Here is a 21,711-nt window from a genome sequence, read left to right on the forward strand (position 1 = left end):
TAAGTGTTAAACCAAAGTAATTGGAGTGAAGCCCAAGGTAGCGGAAGCTACTGATTTCCTGTCACCTGATGTCTATCAGCGATTTCATCTTCAGGCCTGGACTACCTCACTCACCCTCCCAGTGTGCTTGAGAAACGAACTGCACACACTGAACTCCGCAGCTAGCATCCAAATCAGCCCTTGAGATTTGAGGCCTTGGAGACTCAGGTAAGGAATCAATTTGCTTTCTTTAAATGACTTAAAGGAGGTGATGGATAAGGTATAGAATGGTTTTGAAGACTAGAGGTTCTTGGTCTTAATTCTAGAGTTTCCCTAGTCAGACTTCCTAAAAGTTCTATAACTTAAGGAGGGGTGACGCTATGAAGGCTTGCTTCCCACTCACTCCTCTAATCAGTCTCCCTCTCGACAATTACCCTACGCAGTCAACTGTGAATCATTCCACAAAAGTAGTAGATTGTAGCATATAGATTAAATCATGGTTTCTAAACCATTGGGTTCAAACTGGAGCTCTACCACTTACAAGCCATATAACCTCGGGCAAATTACTAAACCTCTAAAGCCTCAGCTTCCTCATCTATATAATGGGGGCAGTGGTACCCATTGCATTATGAAAATTAGAACTAAAATCCTGAATCCCTTAGGACTTCCCAATACCAAATGAGAAAATAATCAGTCATAGCCATAATGAAAAAAACTCCATTCCTCTTCCTATGAATGCTTTTGTCTACATTAAATGTAAATATACCTAGAAGTATAGGTGGCTTTACAGGCTAACATTTTCTGGAGGGGATTTGTGGACACCAAGTTGAGCATGAGATCCTGCCTCAAATCTATCACATGGGAAACCAAGAGTAAGAGGGGGCACTGCAGATGGGAGGGAGATCTAATGAAGGAAAACAAGGATTAATTTTAATCATGTCATTACTGTTTTCTGAATCCAGTATATAAGTGATTCCCTTTCCCTGTTTCCCATAAAATGGCTTAATCTCACTGAGAATCCGGTGGAAAGAAATGTTTAATCCAGCACTGTGAGCATTTGTGTGTGTGTGTTTTGTTTGTTTGTTCGTTTTTTAGTGGAGACAAGTTTTCTCCATGTTTGCCAGGCTGGTCTCGAGCTCCCGACCTCAGGGGATCCGCCTGCCTCAGCTTCCCAAAGTGCTGGGATTACAGGTGTGAGCCACTGCGCCTGGCCATTGTGAGCATATGTAAAGCTTCCCTGAGGAAGTAGCTGAGTTTGATGTTCAGCTTAACGTTACTGAGCTCATAGTACATAGAAAACAGGTTCCCTATGCAAGTCTAGTAGGATACAGGATTCTCGGAAGAAAGTAGTTGATGTCTAGTAAGGAAAGCAAAGAGCTAGGAGCTCTGAAGGATTCCTTGCAATCAAGCAAGGAGAGCAGGAACGCCCTCAGGTGATGTGCATGTCTAATGCAGAGTTTGATTGAAAGTAAAGAGGGAGGGAGAAGGAACCCTTCAAAGTTGAGAAGATTCAGGAAAGAAGGTAGAGGACATGTATAGACCAGTGGCTCTGGTGGTGGTAGTGGGATATAAGCTTGGGAAGTCATACGGGGCTGAATTCCAAAGGCCTTGAGGGGTTAGATGAAGGGTTTCTCCAGCAGGTAATGACAGGCCAGCAAAGGAGTTCAGGCTCAGGAAGAGCATCACTCAAAGCAGTGATTGGGAGCTTGATGTAGCAGCCTTGTGGACAATGGATTAGAAAAGAGAAAGACTGAAGGCAGAAAAGCATGAATGGAAATGAGAAACTTACAGGTGACTCTGGATATAGAAAAAAGACCCACACACAAAATGCGTTGCAGAGGTAGAAATGGCATGACTTGGCCACTGACTGACCAATAGCCAAGATGAAGATGGACCGAGAGATGATGGAGCTAAAGTGAAATGTGGTCCCAACTCTCTAAGCCTGGGTGGCAGAAGAAACAAATAAAACAATCTGAGACATGAGGCCTGAGAAAAGACCACTGACTTCGCAGCACAGTCCTCAAAGAGCAGTTTCAGTCCAGTGACTGGCGGAAACTAGTTGCCAAGCATTGAGAAGTGAGTGGGTGGAGAGGAGGTGGGGGAAAAGAGTGGGTAGCAAAGCTTTGAAGCAGCTGCAGTGAAGAAAAAGTGAGCCTGGGCAGTGGCCAAGGACATTGCTAGATTAAAAGAAGAGGACTTTGGGATTCAGGGACACAGAAGTACATTTTAGTCATAAAAGGAGTATTTAGCACCTTAACAAATGCAACTTATCTCATATTCTCAAAATGATACTTTGAAATGGGGAAGGCAACTATTACCCTAAACTTACAGAGAGACCACAGAGGAGCAAGCAAGAGAGATGGGACTAACTCTGTCTGCTACATATTGCCAGAAATTGGGAGACTGAAGGTGCAAACAAGAAATAATTTCTTGGAAGGGCTAACAGCTTGGTTGGACTGAGATGGGCTGAAAAGCACAGAGGGAAGGGAAGTAAGAGCATTCTTCCTCGGAGATAAGTGCACAGCAGGCCAGAAAAGATAAAAATGCAAAGCTATTTTGAGTGGAAAAGAATGAAGGTGAGGTAACAAAAGTGAGGCAGTTTTAAACTTCTCAGTATATGATGGTATGAGTGGACTTAAAAGTCTATTCAAACCAAAACCCATAAAGGCTGTGAGATCGTCTTCAGTGGATGGATGTGAAAACAGGGGTGCCTTTAAAAATAAAAAAAATTTGCAGGCGTTAGTGTGAGTAATTAAATGCGGTACTGAGTGATCACCTGAGTCTTGATTTTAACATTCATGCTGATTTTGACACCAGCAAATGTAAAACTTACTGTTATCATATTTTGGCTAATGTGGTCCATAACCCCTACTAATCTACCAACTAGTCTTTGAGCACAACTGTGCATTGAGCACTAAGTCATTGTGAACAATTTATTTTAATGATAAGGCAAAATTGCAAGAATCTCCAATTTCCGTAGGAGTATGTGGGCTAGTTTTACGTATTTATGAATTCTCATGGAACAAAAGCTTTTCATTACAGAGATCTATATATATGATATATATATAGATATAGATATATAGATATGATATCTAGCTATATAGATATATATGATATATAGATATATATATCAGATATATATCAGATATATATATGAAAGAGAGATAGTTTCCATAAAAAATAAAAAACAGAGAAAGCACTCGTGTTTGTTTATAAACTACTATTTTATACAAATATTTGTTTAAGGTCTGTAGAAGTATAGTTGCCATCATGAGATACCATTTTAACAAAGAAATAAAATACACACACACACACACACACACACACACACACACACACACACAGCCCTCGTGGTCATTATTGCCATTAGTCACAACAGGCATAGCCCAAGTAGAATTGGCTTACAAAAAAGGTTTATCTCACCAATAATACAGACACAGCTTTAATCAAGAAGTTGATGAATAAAATGAAATTAAAACAATGGTAGTCCAATCATCTCCTTCAGTTCAAACAATTGATGATCTTTGCACTTTAAGTTATCTTCACTAGAGTTACCCCTCTGGGGCGGAGTGTAGTGACTCCCAGCTCGTTCCATACTTGCCATAGGACCTTGGGAAAAATAACCTCTCTGAACCTCCATTTCCTCATCTGCAGAAAGTAGTCAAAATGCCTACTTAGGAAGGTGTTGAGTTGGTAATACCATATACAATATCCCTAGTATATAGTAGGTGCTCAGTAAACAACTATAATTATCTGGACTCACCTATAGTACAGCAGAAAAAGCATCAACATCAGAGCCATGGTGACTGCCTTCTAGCTTGGCTCTGCTGCTAACCGTGAGGTCTTTACCAAGGCACATTCTATACCCAGACTGCAGTTTCCTCATTTGTGAAATGAACAGAATGGTTTCTGAGGTTTGGACTAGCTCTAGAAATCCTACCTGGTGACCAGAATCAGTCTGCAAACTCTTTAGTGGGCTATATTAAAATATTCCTTTTTGTTAGAGGTCTTGTAGAGTGGCTTGTTGTACAAAGCAGATCCCCAGGACCATGTGGCATCTGGCTACCTAGGGCAGGGGCAAAATCAAGTGAGAAACAATCAAAGTTTCTTCTCTCTTTCCTCTAGCCCATGCGCCAGACGGATAATAATTTTCAATTGATTTATAGTCATTCACATAGTGCATATATTGGAAGGAGAAAAGAGGGGTCATAGGGAAAGGCTGAATTCCTGTTTCTCACAGGAGACAAAGCAGCCTGGTACCCTGGACGCCTCATTTGAGAGATCCAAGTCTTCATTTTAAATCTTTACTGGCTGGGCGTGGTGGCTCACAACTGTAATCCTAGCACTTTGGGAGGTGGAGGGGGCAGATTGCTTGAGTCCAGGAGTTCAAGACCAGCCTGGGCAACATGGCAAGACCCCATCTCTAAAAAATATATAAAAATTAGCTAAGTATGGTGGCGGTTGCCCATGGTCCCAGCTACTCCAGAGGCTGAGGCAGAAGGATCACCTGAGCCCAGTAGGCAGAGGCTGCAGTGAGCTGTGATCATGCCACTGCACTGCAGCCTGGGCGACAGAGCAAGGCCGTGTCATGAAAACAAACAAATAAAGATTTACTAATTAGGTAACTTGGCAGAGTAACCTAACTTCTCCGTGCCCTTGTTTCCTCTTCTATAAAACACACGTGATGATTCACCCCTTGCCTATTCTATAAGGCTCAGATGAGATGCCATGTGTCAAATTTACTTCTAGCCATAAAGTAGGTATAAGTGTGAGTGACAGTAGTCAGCTGCCTGTTTTACAGCACACCTGCAGCTACTCAGCTCTGACTGACTTCAGTAAGATATACTTCAGCCTGTGGTCTAATGGCTGGGATGTGGCACTGGCTTCAGTAAGATATGTGACCTGGATAGACAGTCTTGATTTCCAAGACATCTTACATGACTTACAATCAATAAAGACAAGAGCAAAGATGTGTCCCCAAAAGAGGGATTTTCAGATTCCAGGAAAGACCCAATGGAGTCCATATAAGTGGTTAACATAAAGAAGTGAATACTAGGAAATCCAAGATGAAGATTGAAAAGAATCTTAAAATGTCTGAGCTGGAAAGGGCCTTATTAATTGCCTTCTCATTTCAGAAATGAATAAATCATGAAAACTGATAAATAGCATTTACTACACTCTCCCTTTGTCCTAGGCACAATTACATATGTTAACTTATTTATGTCTTACATCTCAGAGAGGATAAAATTGAAACTAATGCTCAGTAAAGTACAAAGAACAAGAATAGCAACAAAAATAACTATTTATTCCAACATGGGTTCTTTGCATACATTTATTTATTCAATAATATTTATTAAGAAGTAACTAAATCCAAGAATTATTTTAGATACTGAAAAAGAGAGAACAAAATCTCTACTTTGATGGAACTTCCATTCTGCGGGGAAGAGATTGACAATAAGCAATTAAATAAATAAGGTAATTTCCTACAGTGATCAATGCCGTAAAGCAAATAAGATAGGATTTTGTAAAAGACAGCAAATAGGAGTACGTGTTATAGATTGAGGGTTCAAGGTAGCCTCCTATAGGAGCTGACATTTGAGCTACACCTGAACAAAGACATTAGCCATGCACAGACCACGAGCCCAGTTAAGTGTCATACCAGCCCACGAGATAAGAATTTTTATTATTTCAATTTTACAGTTGAACCTGAGGCCCAGAGAATTTAAAGAACTTGCCCAACATCTCAGAACAAATAGAGGAATCACTATTGAAACCTAGGCAATCTGACTCAGGAGGCCACAGTCCTACATACCGCATTAGAAAGCCGCAGAGAGCCTTTTTTTTCCCTTTGAGACCGAGTCTTACTCTGTTGCCCAGGCTAGAATGCAGTGGCGTGATCTCAGCTCACTGCAACCTCTGCCTCCTGGGTTCAAGCAATTCTCCTGCCTTAGCCTCCCGAGTAGCTGGGATTACAGGTGCACACCAACACACCTGGCTAATTTTTGTATTTGTAGTAGAGATGGGGTTTTGCCATGTTAGCCAGGCTGGTCTCAAACTCTTGACCTCAGGTTATCTGCCCATCTTGGCCTCCCAAAGTGCTTCGATTACAGGCATGAGCCACCATGCCCGACCTAGAGAGCCTTCTTGATGTGACTTGCACAAGGTGGCAGAGTTAGAGACAGAGGGAGGCCTGGAATTGACCCCTCCTGCTTCTACAGATAGTCCTTACCATACTCTGCAATGTTGCCTCTGGCCCATCATAATACCCAAAGGCAGACAAGCAAAAGGACAAGGACAAGTCCATTGAAAATACATTTTTCAATATTAAAGCACAAGAAAAGCAACCAGGAATAAGAAACAAAGAGGACATGCAGTCATACATGCAAGGTGTTCTCTACAAAGATAAAGTATGCCCCAAACCCAGTTGCCAAGATCACTAGCAGGGACTCCTGGGCCCACATGTTCTTCCTAAACAACCCCTCCATCTCCTTTCTCAGAACTCAGCAGTAGGCCTTGCCTCAGATCCAAGGTCACTCGGAAGAGGCCATGTCTACCCTCAATGACACTCATGGAGGAAATGCTGAGAGAAGCATTCAGATGCACGACACAAGGTAAGATTGCCAAAAATCTTGTTCTTGCTCTCCTCACTTTGTTACTTGTTTTATTTTTAGGAGTTTTGAGAGCAAAATGACAACACCCAGAAATTCAGTAAATGGGACTTTCCCGGCAGAGCCAATGAAAGGCCCTATTGCTATGCAACCTGGTCCAAAACCACTCTTCAGGAGGATGTCTTCGCTGGTGGGCCCCACGCAAAGCTTCTTCATGAGGGAATCTAAGGCTTTGGGGGTAAGTCAGTTGCCCTCCGTCCCACGTCGTAGGGATTCTCTGGCCGACAGAAGCTGATGCTGTATAGGCCACATACAGAATTCAATCCAACTTGAAGAACTGGGATCCAACCTGATGTGTTCTTTATGTCTAACACAGTGGGCTAAATCAGGGGTGCATCAGAGAAGTTATCACCTAGATCACCTCTGGGTGATCTTATGTCACCTTTTGGTTTTGGGACTTGTATATTCAGGGGTCCCCCATCCCAGTGCATTGCCAGAATCCCAGGCATACCTGCTCCCTGGAAATGCCCCATGTGGTTGAGGAAACAGATTTGAACAAGAAAAGACAAAATTCTTGGCGCACCTCCACTGCTTCCTTTAGGCATTCCTCACAGCTCCAAGTCAGGAGCCAGGGCTTCCAACCTTGTCTTTGCCTGCTAGCAGCGATGATTTCAGCTCATCCATTGCTGCCTCTGTTCTCTCCCCAGGCTATCCAGATTATGAATGGGCTCTTCCACATTGCCCTGGGGGGTCTTCTGATGATCCCAGCAGGGATCTATGCACCCATCTGTGTGACTGTGTGGTACCCTCTCTGGGGAGGCATTATGGTGAGTAAAAGAATAGCAGCCATTTGGGAAATGGTGCAGACAAAAATGTTAAAAGGCTCCACAGGGATATGCCAGATTATTTCTGTGTTGAGGGAAATATATGAGTAGGAAATATTATTGGATTAAAGTAATTAAGAAGACAGGTTGACCAAATTGAGTATAAATCCCATGGTTGAGAGTCAGTGGTCCTGTTTCATGTGAATTCAGAGAAAGTGGCCCTGCATGGATCTCACAGGGACTGTCCAAAGCAAGAACTCTCCAAAGTCAGTTCTGGTGGGGAGGGTGGCCCTAGACATTTAGACTAGATAGGAAGATGTTTTGGAAAGCAAGAGGGAGCAGGAGCATCCACTTCCTCCCATCTACTCCTTCTTGCTTACAATTCTGTTTGGTTACTATGGTACCTGGTGAAATCTGTCCTATCACAAATCAGTCTCATTTTGCTTATCAACAGAGCAGCACTCTTTTGGCTGTTTTATGTACATGTTTTCCAAATCTGTAACCATGTCTGGGTGTGGCACATAGGACAGTGATGTTTATTTCCCCGTGACACTTTTCATAGTTGCCACTATAAAAGATAAGTCCAGGATTAAAATTTTCCAAACAAGTAGAGATGGGTTAGAACAAGAGTTTCTTCCATTCCACAGCCTGAACGTGAGAAAAGGAAGATGAGCAATAGTCATCATCACTTCCTGTAACAGCCAATGTTTTAATGGAGTGCCTGTGCCATTCAGGTCAAGTATTTCCTTCTGCATCCGTTCACTCTTCAGACGGCATCAGAGTCATTTATGTCACTGTGAACCCCAAAGGGCAGTTCCACAAGTTAAAAACAAAGAAAAACTAGAAATAAAACTTTTAAATTCATGGTATGAGTATTAATTGATGAGGAAATATGAGTTCTGTCTCTTTGGTCTTACTATATTCCTAGTCACAGATCCCCAGATGATTGAGTAAAAGGCATGAATTTAGTGTCACTGAGCCTGAATAAAGGAGAAATATGACAGCTGAAAAATGAATACAACTGATAAAAATGGGTGGATGGTTGTGTGAAAGTTGCTGAAAGTGTAGGCTTCTTTCTGACCAGTTATCAATGTTAAAAAGTGATCTCCCTCTCTCCTCTATCTCCTGCCTTGCCCACCCCCTCTCCATCTCCCCCACCTCTCTTTTTTACAGTATATTATTTCCGGATCACTCCTGGCAGCAACGGAGAAAAACTCCAGGAAGTGTTTGGCAAGTAACCATATGTCCTTCTTTCCCACGTGTCAGAGAAGTACCTATTTTTTCGGTTAAAAACTGAGACCCTTAAAAAGCCAAGGTATCACAGCCTCTCAGCCCTAAAAAGCAAAGACCCTCCACAATGTTATTGTGATTTTATTTATGAAAAACTTAGCAGCGAGGTCTATCTGAAGTATGTTCATGGGAACAGAACTAAAAGCAGATCCATGAAAACCATACCTACAGTCTTATGAATGTTAAATGCCGTGTGAAAATAATAGATCTTTCTGAAAGCCCTATCTTTTCTCCCAGATCACCATTTAGGAAAATTATCTGATCAATGTCATGATTGATTCAAATTCTAGCTAAGCTACTTTTTGGCCGTAACATTGAACAAGTCAGTTTGCCTCTATGTTTCTGAGTTTTCACCTAGAAAGAAAGAGTAACAGTCCTTGCTACCATGTGATGTCCAATGGAGATGAAAGGCAGTAGACTGTGTGATGGTGCTTCAGAGGCTATAAGGTGCTACACTGCGGTGTTGCCCATAAAACCCCTAGGGACTCATGTAGATCCAGAGGAAACTGGCCTGCAGATGCTGTATGGATGAAAAGTGTTTACCAGCAAGTTCGCTCCCAAAAAATTCCTCCCCCAACACTGCCTCTTACTAAACTGAGTCACTTTCATAATCAATGAGGGAATGGGTGGATTGAGATCGTCCCTGTCTTAAAGTGGCCTGACAAACTCAGTTGTGGGGGAAAACCTTTTATGAACATCAAATTATTCTCTAGATACAGCCAGACTTACTGACTTGCCATGTGTAGGTCATAGAGCCAGGAATGAAATATGTGCAGCATAAAATAATAATCAGTAATCCCATATCATTATGGTACTTGTTATTTATATTTTCCTGTTTCAACCTTTTATCATCCCTGCAAGGTAGAACATTCACACTGATAGTCTCTTACCTATACTACCCAAAGACATCAGCCCTAATTGTATTTTGGAAGATGGCTGACTGGGGCTGATTGCAGCCTATGTCAGCAGGAATAGGTGTTGTTACTGTTGTTGCTTCTGCTTTTTTTATTTCCATTTATTTGATAGTACAGATCTAGAGGGTTCTATCTGAACCTTCCCAACCTATACTTCATAATACCATCCCACTAAAGTGTGATACAAGAACCTTCTTCACTCTCTTCCCTCTACCTATTTATGAAGGCAGATAATAAACTGGATAATATTTACCTTCACTTATTCAACAAATATTTATTGAATGCCTACTAGGATGGTGGCAGTGGCAGTGAATGAAATGCAAGGATACAAGATATAGAATCAAGGGTTACTCTTAGAATTTTTGCTTTATAAAACAGATGGATGGTGAATGAGATAGGGAAGACTGAGAAGAGAACAGGATAGAGACATGATTTTATTTTATAGTGACAAAGAGGCTAAAAACAACTGAGAGAACTTCAGTATATTTAGCTGTAGTTGCTTTGTCAGTCAGGGCAGTTGCATTTGGAATTCCCTCCCAGATTATGTTTTCCAAAGGGAAATCAAACCCAATTAATAAATCTGTGTCTCCATTTCAGGTCAAAGGAAAAATGATAATGAATTCATTGAGCCTCTTTGCTGCCATTTCTGGAATGATTCTTTCAATCATGGACATACTTAATATTAAAATTTCCCATTTTTTAAAAATGGAGAGTCTGAATTTTATTAGAGCTCATACATCATATATTAACATATACAACTGTGAACCAGCTAATCCCTCTGAGAAAAACTCTCCATCTACCCAATACTGTTACAGCATACAATCTCTGTTCTTGGTAAGTGTTCTTGGTAAGTGTGAGATTGGATTTCTCTCCAGGGAGGAAGGATGACTTGTTTATTATGAGCATGAACTCTGGATCCAGACCACCTGAGTTTGCTAGTTATTGTCTATGTAGCTTTGGGAAAGAATTTTAACCACACTGTGCCTCAATTTCTTCAACTGTAAAATGGGGATGGTAACACTATTTATCTAATAGGGTTGTTCTGAGGAATAAATAAGTTAATATATACAAAGCATTTGGAACAGTGTTTGGTACATAGAAGTGCTATATAAGCATTGGCTTTAACATTAATTATTGTCAACATCATTAATGGCATCAATATTTATCATTATATTGATTAAGATGAGCATAGAAGAAATACCTAAGATGTTATGAATATCTTTTGCCCAAGGACTTTTAAACGTAGAGTTTGAAAGAGATAAAAAAAAAATGCATCTCCCAAGGATGAAGAGGTCTCCTTGGCATGATGCCACATCAACTAAGGCTGAATACAATTTAATTTGAGACTCATAACTTATTCTTTCCTATATAGAATTGATTCTTCAACTGATTATTCATACCTTACTTTCTATCAGCAATACACATTAACCATCTGTTGTGTGCCAAAAGTTGTGTTAAGAGTTAGGGTTATAAAGACGTTGTCTCCTGTACTAGCAGTTCTCACAGCTGGTCATTACTTGTCTAAAGAATTGATCTCTTCATCATTCCATTATAGTCAACAATAACTTCCTGAACACCAACAGTGTTCTTTGTGCCATTATTACATTTTCACCTTCATTCTTCTGTTGTTTTTCAGGGCATTTTGTCAATGATGCTGATCTTTGCCTTCTTCCAGGAACTTGTAATAGCTGGCATTGTTGAGAATGAATGGAAAAGAACATGCTCCAGATCCAAATCTGTAAGTAGTAGCCCCTCTGGCCAAAATCTCCCTCTAGAAAATCCACATACACAAAGGATCATTTATGGAGAATGTAATCTGATGAGTCATTGAAACTAGGAGCTTGATTTAAAAAAACAATTGGTCTTGGCATATTTCTAGAAAGCAAATAATATCAATAATAAGAAAAGATGTCTTGAAATTTGAAATAAGTCTGTAGTTAGAGCCTACAGTTCTACATTCTGTGCGTCTTCTTTTTTTTTTTTTTTTTTTTTGAGACAGAGTCTCACTTTGTCACCCAGGCTAGAGTGCAATGGTGTGATCTTGGCTCACTGCAACCTCCGCCTCCCAGGTTCAGGTGATTCTCCTGCCTCACCCTCCCGAGTAGCTAGGGTTACAGGCAACCCGCCATCATGCCTGGCTAATTTTTATATTTTTGTAGGGACAGGTGTTCACCATGTTGGCCAGGCCGGTCTTGAACTCCTGACCTCAGGTGATCCTCCCGCCTCAGCCTCCCAAAGTGCTGGGATTGCAGGCATTAGCCACCATGCCCTGCCTCTGTGCATCTTCTTATTAACCTTCCCTGTTGCTTGACTTTAGGTTTCCATCCTGATTTCATGATTCCATATTCAGTGTGTAAAAGCAAGATGGTTGAAGGTTGAAGGCTGACTAAAGTCACTAGTTCTTTAGTTTCATTTTTCAGTATTCCCCCTTCCCTCCTTTTCACCTAATTCCTCTTCCAAAACAACAGGTTAAAGGGCTCCACAAATGGGAAATAAAAAGAGACCAATAATAGATACATTACTAACTGCTTCAGAACCAGACTGTTAGATTAAGAATAGAATTTAGACATCATAGCTAATTACTTCATTTTGCATTTAAAGAAAAATAGTATCAAAGAGAGAAAATTATTCTCCCAGAGTTATATTCACTAAAGGCAAATCAGAACAAAAATCTAAACTCTTCTATTACTGCAATGTTCTTTTCCCAATACCACGTGGTCATTCCAGGCACTGTGGTCAATGTCTGCTGCCCTTGAAGATTTATTCAGACTCGAGTTTTAATAAGTGACTTGATAAGGATTTAAGCATCTGCAAAATAAATCGTGGCATTTAAAGGCATACAATAAATGACATGAGTAGCATAAAAACCAGGAGGTATTTGATAAATGTTTGTGGAGATTGTTGACAAAGGTGTCAGTGGTAAAAGTAAAGAATAGTTTGTTTAATTTTGTGTTTTAGAAAGTAGTTCTCCTGTCAGCTGAAGAAAAAAAAGAACAGACCATTGAAATAAAAGAAGAAGTGGTTGGGCTAACTGAAACATCTTCCCAACCAAAGAATGAAGAAGACATTGAAATTATTCCAATCCAAGAAGAGGAAGAAGAAGAAACAGAGACAAACTTTCCAGAACCCCCCCAAGATCAGGAATCCTCACCAATAGAAAATGACAGCTCTCCTTAAGTGATTTCTTCTATTTTCTGTTTCCTTTTTTAAACATTAGTGTTCACTGCTTCCAAGAGACACGCTGACTTTCATTTCTTGAGGTACTCTGCACATACCCACATCTCTATCTGGTCTTTGCATAGAGTGACCACAGCTCCTTCTCTCTTACATTGAATGTAGAGAATGTAGCCGTTGTAGCAGCTTGTGTTGTCATGATTCTTCTTTTGAGCAACTTTCTTACATTGAAGAAAGGCAGAATGAGTGCTTCAGAATGTGATTTCCTACTAACCTGTTCCCTTGGATAGGCTTTTTAGTATAGTATTTTTTTTTTCATTTTCTCCATCAGCAACCAGGGAGACTGCACCTGATGGAAAAGATATATGACTGCTTCATGACATTCCTAAACTATCTTTTTTTTTTCACATCTACGTTTTTGGTGGAGTCCCTTTTGCATCATTGTTTTAAGGACGATAAAAAAATAACAACTAGGGACAATATAGAACCCATTCCATGTATCTTTCTACAGGGCTGGCATTGTGGCACATTCTTAGAATTATCACATCCTATGAGGGAAGCTCTAAATGGCCAACACCCATCTGTTTTTTGTAAAAACAGCATAGCTTATACATGGACATGTCTCTGCCTTAACTTTTCCTAACTCCCACTCTAGGCTATTGCTTGCATGTCTACCTACTTTTAGCCTTTATGCAAGAAAAGAAAAAAATGACCACAGAAAATGCCACAGTGAGGTGCCCAAATTTCAAATAATAATCAACATTTAGTTGTATTTATAATTTCCAGATGACAAAGTATTTCATCAAATAACTTCATTTGATGTTCCATGATCAAGAAAGAATCCCTATCTCTATTTTACAAGTAATTCAAAGAGATCAAATAACTTGTAAACAAGAAAAGGTAACTTGTCAACATTCATAACTAGTAATTATGAGGGCCTTGTTTCATAACCAGGTCTTCTTACTCAAATCCTGTGATGTTTGAAATAACAAAATTGTCTCTCCAATGTCTGCATAAACTGTGAGAGCCAAGTCAACAGCTTTTGTCAAGAATTTACTCTCTGACCAGCACTAAACAAGCACTGAGAGACACAGAGAGTCAGAATCAGATTTTACCCATGGGGATAAAAAGAGTCAGACTTTCACCACATTTGGAAAACTACTTGCATCATAACTATATAATTAACTGGTAGTTTATATAAAGCAGACACTAAGTGCTATAGACATTCTCAGAGTATCATACTCGGAAACAATGTAATTAAAATGCCAAATCTGAGTCAACAGCTGCCCTACTTTTCAATTCAGATATACTAGTACCTTACCTAGAAATAATGTTAACCTAAGGTGAAGTCACTATAATCTGTAGTCTATTATTTGGGCATTTGCTACATGATGAGTGCTGCCAGATTGTGGCAGGTAAAGAGACAATGTAATTTGCACTCCCTATGATAGTTCTACATTTTTAGAGACCACTAGTGGAAGACATTCCCTATAATTAGAAAAAAACAGAGACTGAACATTTCTGTGTAAGTAAAGTTCTCAAATTTCATTCTAAATTAATAAAACTACCTTTGTGTTCTTTTCTGCAACAGATGATTCTAACATGGGTGTTTGTCTATTCTTCTCTACTCTTGAAACGTTAGACCATGGGAGGCTCTTACAGCCTTGAGTTCCTATTTACATAACCCCAATCTAGGTTTGAGCTGTAAGTTGTCAGGTCATCAAATATTCATGTCTATATATTCTCACACACGTTCCCAAAGAAAATGTTCATGGGATAGGTCATTGATAACAGATTCCTTATTCCCAGAACTGCAGACAACTGAAATATATGGCAGGTGATCCTGACTGGAACTAGAGAAGAAGGAAAAGGGCATGGTAGGGGCAGGCCTGAGAAACAAATGAAAGTCAGAAATCTTTAAAAAAAATACAAGATCTTATTTCTATCTTATTTTTTCTCCACTTCTGAAATATATATCAGGATTCCTCTCCAAACCCATGGTTTCTCTAAGAATTTTGAGTCATTTGTATGACCTCAAATAATTAGTTTTTGCTGACCTCAGATAACTCCTTGTAATAGGAGACATCTTTAATGTCTACTATTAAAGAAAAATGAGAATTCCTATGACCTTCTCCCCAATTATCCCTTTGGCAATATAGAGTCGAATAATAACATTGGCCAATAGTAAACATGCTTTGCCAAGAAGTGGAAGATATATTCTCTAGCCTTAGTGTTTCCTCTCTATTTGTATTTTTGTAAAAATAATGTTATATCACAAAGGAAATAAACTTTAAAAACCCAATTGCACTCATTGACTAGGAGGCTGACATAACTTCTTTTCATTTTCTTCTGGTTTTCTTATAATCTTTGTTTAAAATAAGGTGATAAACCATCCCAGTTTGTCTGAGTCTGAGGGATTTCCTGGGATACAGGATTTTCAATGTTAAAACCAAGATAGTCCCAGGCAAACAGGATGGTTGATTATCCTACTTCATAGTAATAGATAACTTTACTCAGTTACAATCACTGCATAATATTTGCTTTTTACATGTAACAGTATATCATAGATTTTTCCTTATTGATATATAATTTCATAAGCATCATTTAATTTCAACTTAGGATTTTATGAATCAATATAAATTTACCATTCCTCTATTATTGGATATGTAGGGTATTTCTTTTTCTTTCTTTTTACAAATCACTTCTGGAGCACAGAAATCATGAGCAAGATACATGTTTCCTCTTATTATTCAAAATGCAGCTTTACATTTAAAGTCTTGTCAACATTGACCAGTAGGAAGTACTAGCACCTGTTAAAAGCCAGAAAATTTCTTTTTAATTTCACATCGACAAGGGAATAGTCAAAGATCCAATACACAGAAATACTTATTTCAGATTCATTTAGCATGAGTTCATTTAAGAAATTTGATTTGTGGCCAGGCGCGGTGGCTCATGCTTGTAATCCCAGCACTTTGGGAGGCCGAGGCGGGCGGATCACGAGGTCAGGAGATCGAGACAACAGTGAAACCCTGTCTCTACTAAAAATACAAAAAATTAGCCAGGCATGGTGGCGGGCGCCTGTAGTCCCAGCTACTCGGAGAGGCTGAGGCAGGAGAATGGCGTGAACCCGGGAGGCGGAGCTTGCAGTGAGCCGAGATCGCGCCACTGCACTCCAGCCTGGGTGAAAGAGCGAGACTCCATCTCAAAAAAAACAAAAGAAATTTGATTTGTTTTAAATTCTTGGTGTATAACATAAAACACTGATGGAGGGGTTCAAATCTGAAATTTTCCTAGGTTAAGTCTTCAATCCTTCAGTGAGTTTCCTTTTATGGAAAACTTGGGTTGTGTGTTCTGAGCTAAAAACTACCAAGTAATAAATGAATATGATAGAATCATGTGGTGGCAAAATCAAAGCAAAGTTACAATTATCCTCTATTGACCCCAGCCTACTCAGCAGTGCAAAATGCTGAGCAAGAATAAATAAGTTGTCTCCCCTTAGAACTTCCTATCTGGCTGGAGAAAGAGAAATTAGTTCATCAGGTACCTGTTACGGGTAAAGCATTTTGTTAAGTATGGAAGAGTACAGATAAAGATAGGAGAAGCTCCCTGATCTCAAAAATCTTAGTGCCTAATTGAGAATGATATAAGCATATGTATTAAAAGATGACCAATAAAGGTCCAAGAAAACTCAACGGGAAAAGAACAATCTTTTCAACAAACTGTGGTGGGACAACTGGATAGCCATATGCAAAAGAATAAAATTGGATACCTACCTCACACCATACACAAAAATTAAAATGGAGGCCTAAATGTAGGAGCTAAAACTATAAAACCTCTTAGGAGAAAACATAGGTATACATTTTGTTACCTTGGAAAGGCAATGAGTTCTTAAATATGACACCAGAGGCGCAAGCAACCAAAGAAAAAATAGATAACTTTGTTCTTAAACAAACAAAGAAACAAGGAAAAATAGGAAGGAAGGAAGGAAGGAAGGAAGGAAGGAAGGAAGGAAGGAAGGAAAAGAAAGAGAAAGAAAGAAAGTAAAGGAAATAAAGAAGGACACAACTTTACTCCATACTGTTTGGGTTTTGAGTTTTGGTATACTTTAGACTCCCCAGAAGGAATTTAGAATAGGGGTTACCAAATGGATGCACATTAGCATGAAGTGAGAGTTTTCCAAAGCCCTACTGCCTAAGCTGAGCCCAGATGTAATCATTAGAATCTCTGGGCTAGCATTAGGCATTGGGATTTTTAAAAGGTCCCCAGATAATTCAAATTAAATCAAGTCTAGCCTAAAGCTGCCTCCTTACATTTTTTTGTTTGTTTGTTTGTTTTGAGACGGAGTCTCGCTCTGTCGCCCAGGCTGGAGTGCAGTGGCACGATCTCGGCTCACTGCAAGCTCCACCTCCCGGGTTCACACCATTCTCCTGCCTCAGCCTCCCGAGTACCTGGGACTATAGGCGCCCGCCTCCACACCTGGCTAATTTTTTGTATTTTTAGTAGAGATGGGGTTTCACCGTGTTAGCCAGGATGGTCTCAATCTCCTGACCTCATGATCTGCCCGCCTCGGCCTCCCAAACTGCTGGGATTACAGGCGTGAACCACCGCACCCGGCCCGCCTCCCTACGTATTTTAAGGCTGACCTAAAGGTTTTTCTTTACATCGTGAACTATAACAAGTGGAGGTGTAAACAGACCGTAGCCTACACTTGTGCCAGTCATGAAGTTTTGATCAATCAAATGTCGTCAACTGTTCGAATCGTGATCAAATAAGGTAAATGCCAACCTGTAACCAATCCAACTGTTTTTCTACCTTATTTCCATTTTCTGCACGTCACTTTTCTTTTTCTGTTCATAAATCTTCTTCCATCACGTGACTGTGCTGAAGTCTCTCAACCTCTGGCTTGAGAGGCTGCCCGATTCGCGCATCATTCATTGCTCAATTAAACTCCTTTAAATTTAATTTGGCTGAAGTTGTTCTTTTACAGTTATAGTACAGCTGCCGTGAAAACTAGTGATTTAAAAAATAGCATGCATCCTATGTTAGAATGCTAAACGCCTGCGGAAAACTCAATTCTGCTGAACTCTACTCCCTTTTGTCCCGTTCAATGAGAGCCTTTTTTTGAATTTGTCTTTCTCAGAGCTTTCCTAATTAAACATTTTCAAGTGAACTCAGGAAAGAAAAAGTCTTTAAGAGAATCTCTTGCAGTTCCGCATTGGCAAACAAAAGGCCTGCAAAATAGTATATCCTAGATGGATCTTAGCATTTTTTTTGACAAGCACCTAATTCAAGTTTATTTAAAAGAAGAAAAATTGCGTGTCTCATTTAATGTCTTAATAAAAGTTTTCTGTCATCTCGTGATGCATTATTCCTGTCATCAACTCTGATTCACTGCAGCTGTTTCCTGCAAAATGCAAAAGCATAACTTCAACAAGTTTCATTTCCTATAAAGATAAAAGTACAGAAAGTTGTGGATAAACCTCTGGGCAACTCTGTTACTGCAGAAGCTGATGAAAAATGGTGCTAGAGCTATGAGAGCTTTCTGATGCTTTAGGGCTGGGGACTTCTCTTTTCCTTGATCTCACCTGGTTCATGGAGCAATATCATTCTTGTCACTGATGCTGCACCTCACAGATTTGTTGCTACTGTATTGGCTGCTGTGACTGTTTCCATCAAAGATGAGCAAGAATTGCTTTGAAGAACATTTTACAACACACAATTGTCAATGAGTTATTATAAGTGATATGACTGAACTTTAGCTCTAAGTGAATAGAAGTGTCTAAATTGCACCTGCACCATCCTCTTGACTACTCACTAGTGAGATGGAGACTAATGCATCTAAATTCTGTACACTTCACAAAGGCAGGAATTCTTGTCTATGTTGTTTACTCCTATATATACAGCACTTAGTACCAAGCACATGGAAAGTTGAATTTGTTGAATTTGCTGAATGAATGTAGCCCTTTTATCTAGCTGTGCCTGTAGGCTCTAGACCTCCCACCATTCTGAGGTAATTGCTTGCCTAGATGCTCGTGCAAACATTGAATTCTCTCTCTCCTCTCCTTCACAACCAAACAACTCGAAAGCAGAGTCTGCTTTCAAGTTTGAATGTTTTCATATCGCATTCATTTTTCAGTGAATTACAGTCTGTCTTTTCTCTCTAATACTTTTTTAAAATTGTTTCCCCAAATGCTGCCAATGACTTCTTAACTGTTGAATCTAGTGGATTCTTCTCAATTCTCATTCTGTGAGATTTAGCAACACTGCCCTTTTGCTTCCTTGCCTTTTGAGACACATGCCCTTCGTTAGCTTCCAAGATGGGACACTCTTAACTCTCTCTCCTACTTTCTTAGACATACACAATTCCATCTTCACTAGTTTCATTTTTTCTGACAACCAAATGTGCACATTCCTCACAAGTGTCACCTTCCCCCCAAAACTCTCATCCATTCCCATAACTCAGTCTATCAATTTTAGGTAACTAATTCATGTAATTGCATTTTCAATCCTATTTACTCATCTGATTTCCAAGCCTGCATGTCCGGGTATTTGCAAATTATTTCATAATGATCTCCTATCTGCAGTGTAAAACTATAGAGCTGGTCCAGTCTGAGCCCACAGTCCAATTCCCATGTACCTCCTTTTCAGCTTCCTGTCTCTCTCCATTCTAATCCTCCCCTATCATCCATACTCACAGCTGAGAGATGTATTTGATTTCTTCCTTTTTCACCCTTTGTATCTAATGAAGTTCCTCAGGTACTTTAAGTTTTGTCTACTCTAAAATGTCCCTAAAATCCAACTCTCCTCTTCTTTCTAGTCTTCAGTTTAGGTCTAGTTTCTCGTTTGCTCCTGCTGTTTCACTTATTTTATAAATGATTAATTGGAATTGTTACATCCCTACTTAGACATCTTGAATGATTCTCCAGTGCTTACCAAGTAAGGTCCAGATGCCATGGACATTTAAGATCCTGCATAGTATTGTTTTAACTTTTCTCTGCTGCCTTCTCATTACACCCTAATTTAGCCACAGTCCAGCCCGGTTATTCAATTATTGCTCCTGAACACAAATAGAATGTTTCTGTTTTCATCCTGTTTAGATAATGTTCCCCTACATGGAATATTCCTCTCTTTTTTCTCTCTTACTAAGTTCTACCTATTCTCTAAGATTCATCTCAAATCCTTCCTACTCCACGAGGTTTTCTTTTAATACTCCAATTTTATTGAGCTCCCACCTGTGCTATATCATTGAGCAATTATTTTGTCCTACACACCAGGACATTATACCATTATTTAGCTCTTCTGGGCTGACTTATATCACTGGTTATCTTGTAAAATTATTTGTATTGAGATTTGTTTCACACACCATAAAATTTACTCTTTTAATTTTTGAAGGAGGTTTTTGAAGAAGCTCCCATACGGTTTTCCATGGTGGCTGTACCCATTTTCATTCCCACCAACAGTGAGCAAGTGTTTCCTGCTCTCCACATCCTCTCCAGCATTTAGTTTCTTTCTTTGATAACAGCTATTTTAACTGGGGTGAGATGATATCTCACTGCAGTTTTGATTTGCATTTCTCAGATGACTAGTGATGTTGAAAATTTTTTCATATGCCTGTTGCCATTTGTATTCCTTCTTTTGAGAAATGTCTATTTTGCCCATTTTAAATCAGATTTTTTTTGTATTGAGTTGTTTGAGTTCCTTATACATTTCGGTTAAGTTGAATGGTTTGCAAATACTTTCTCCCATGTTGTAGGTCTCTTTATTTTATTTTATTTTATTGATTATTTTCTTTGTTGTCGAAAGCTTTAATCCAGCAATCTGACTGCTGGTATATATCCAAAAGAAAGGAAATCAGAATATTGAAAAGAGACCTGCACTGTCATGTTTATTGCAGCACTATCCACAATAACCAAGATATATTATCAACTCAAGTGTCCATGAATGGATGGATAAAGAAAATGGGATATACGTAATATATATAGGAATATTATTTCACCATAAAAATTAATGAAATCATGCCATTTGCTACAATATGGATGGAACTGGAGGACATTATGTTAAACGGTATAAGCCATACACAGAAAGACAAATGTCACATGTTCTCACAAATATGGGGGTGCTAAAAAAATGATCTCATGGAGATAGTAAATAGAATGGTGGTTAACAGAGGCTGGGAAGGGTAATGAGGAGGGAGGGATAAAGAGGAGCTGGTCAGTGGGTACAAAAATATAGTTATGTAGAAGAAATAAGTGCTAGTGTTCAGTAGGGTGACTAGAGCTAATAATTTATTGTATATACAAAATAGCTGGAAGAGTAGATTTGGAACATTCCCAAAATAAAGAAATTATAAATATTTAAGATGATGGATATCCTAATTACCCAGATTTAATCATTACACATTGTATGCTTGTACTAAAATATCACATATATGCCATAAACATGTACAACTATTAGGTATTCATAAAATTTGAAAAATTACCCCTTTAAGTTGTTTTTAAATACATTAGGAAGTTGTACAACCATCACCACTATATAATTCTAGAATATTTTCACCATCCCGAAATGAAACCTAGACTCATTAGCAGTCACTCCCCGTTTTCTCCTTCCCCCAGTCTCTGGCAACCACTAATCTACTTTCCATTTATATGAATTTGTCTATTCTGGACATTTCATATGAATGGAGTAACACACATATATGGCCTTTTCTATCTGGATTTTTGCACTTAACATGATGTTTTCAAGGTTCATCCATGTCGTGGCATGTACTTCATTCTTTCTGATGAATGAATAATGTTTCAGTGTATGCATATACCACATTTTCTTTATCCATTCATCAGTTAATAGACATTTGAGTTGTTCCCACTGTTTGGTTATTATGGCTATGAACATTTGTATATAAGTTTCTGTGTGAGCATATATTTT

The 21,711-nt window shown here is 39.2% G+C and overlaps 1 protein-coding gene across 2 annotated transcripts; it reads left to right on the forward strand.

Moving 5' to 3' along the window:
- Positions 1-107: 107 nt before the first annotated feature.
- MS4A1 (membrane spanning 4-domains A1) lies at positions 108-15,091 on the forward strand. Of its 2 annotated transcripts, none has more exons than XM_032152992.2 (7): positions 108-207; positions 6,651-6,825; positions 7,295-7,414; positions 8,585-8,641; positions 10,213-10,449; positions 11,252-11,353; positions 12,574-15,091. In XM_032152992.2, exons 2-7 carry the CDS (start codon positions 6,667-6,669, stop codon positions 12,790-12,792), a joined length of 894 nt encoding a protein of 297 aa, XP_032008883.1. In that variant the 5' UTR covers positions 108-207; positions 6,651-6,666; the 3' UTR covers positions 12,793-15,091. The 2 variants fall into 2 exon arrangements, with proteins under 2 accessions (XP_032008883.1, XP_032008884.1); XM_032152993.2 differs by having other exon boundaries at positions 11,291-11,353.
- The last annotated feature ends 6,620 nt before the right edge of the window (positions 15,092-21,711 follow it).

The sequence above is a fragment of the Hylobates moloch genome, unplaced genomic scaffold (genome assembly GCF_009828535.3).
Source record: "Hylobates moloch isolate HMO894 unplaced genomic scaffold, HMol_V3 SCAFFOLD_5, whole genome shotgun sequence".
NCBI classification, from domain to species: Eukaryota; Metazoa; Chordata; class Mammalia; order Primates; family Hylobatidae; genus Hylobates; species Hylobates moloch.

Bases quoted from the DNA above. Each gene is read 5' to 3' on its own strand.
- MS4A1 (XM_032152992.2), top strand. From the start codon at position 6,667: ATGACAACACCCAGAAATTCAGTAAATGGGACTTTCCCGGCAGAGCCA. The intron at 6,826-7,294 runs GTAAGTCAGTTG...TTCTCTCCCCAG, and splicing joins GGGAATCTAAGGCTTTGGGG to GCTATCCAGATTATGAATGG. The intron at 8,642-10,212 runs GCAAGTAACCAT...TCTCCATTTCAG, and splicing joins AAAACTCCAGGAAGTGTTTG to GTCAAAGGAAAAATGATAAT.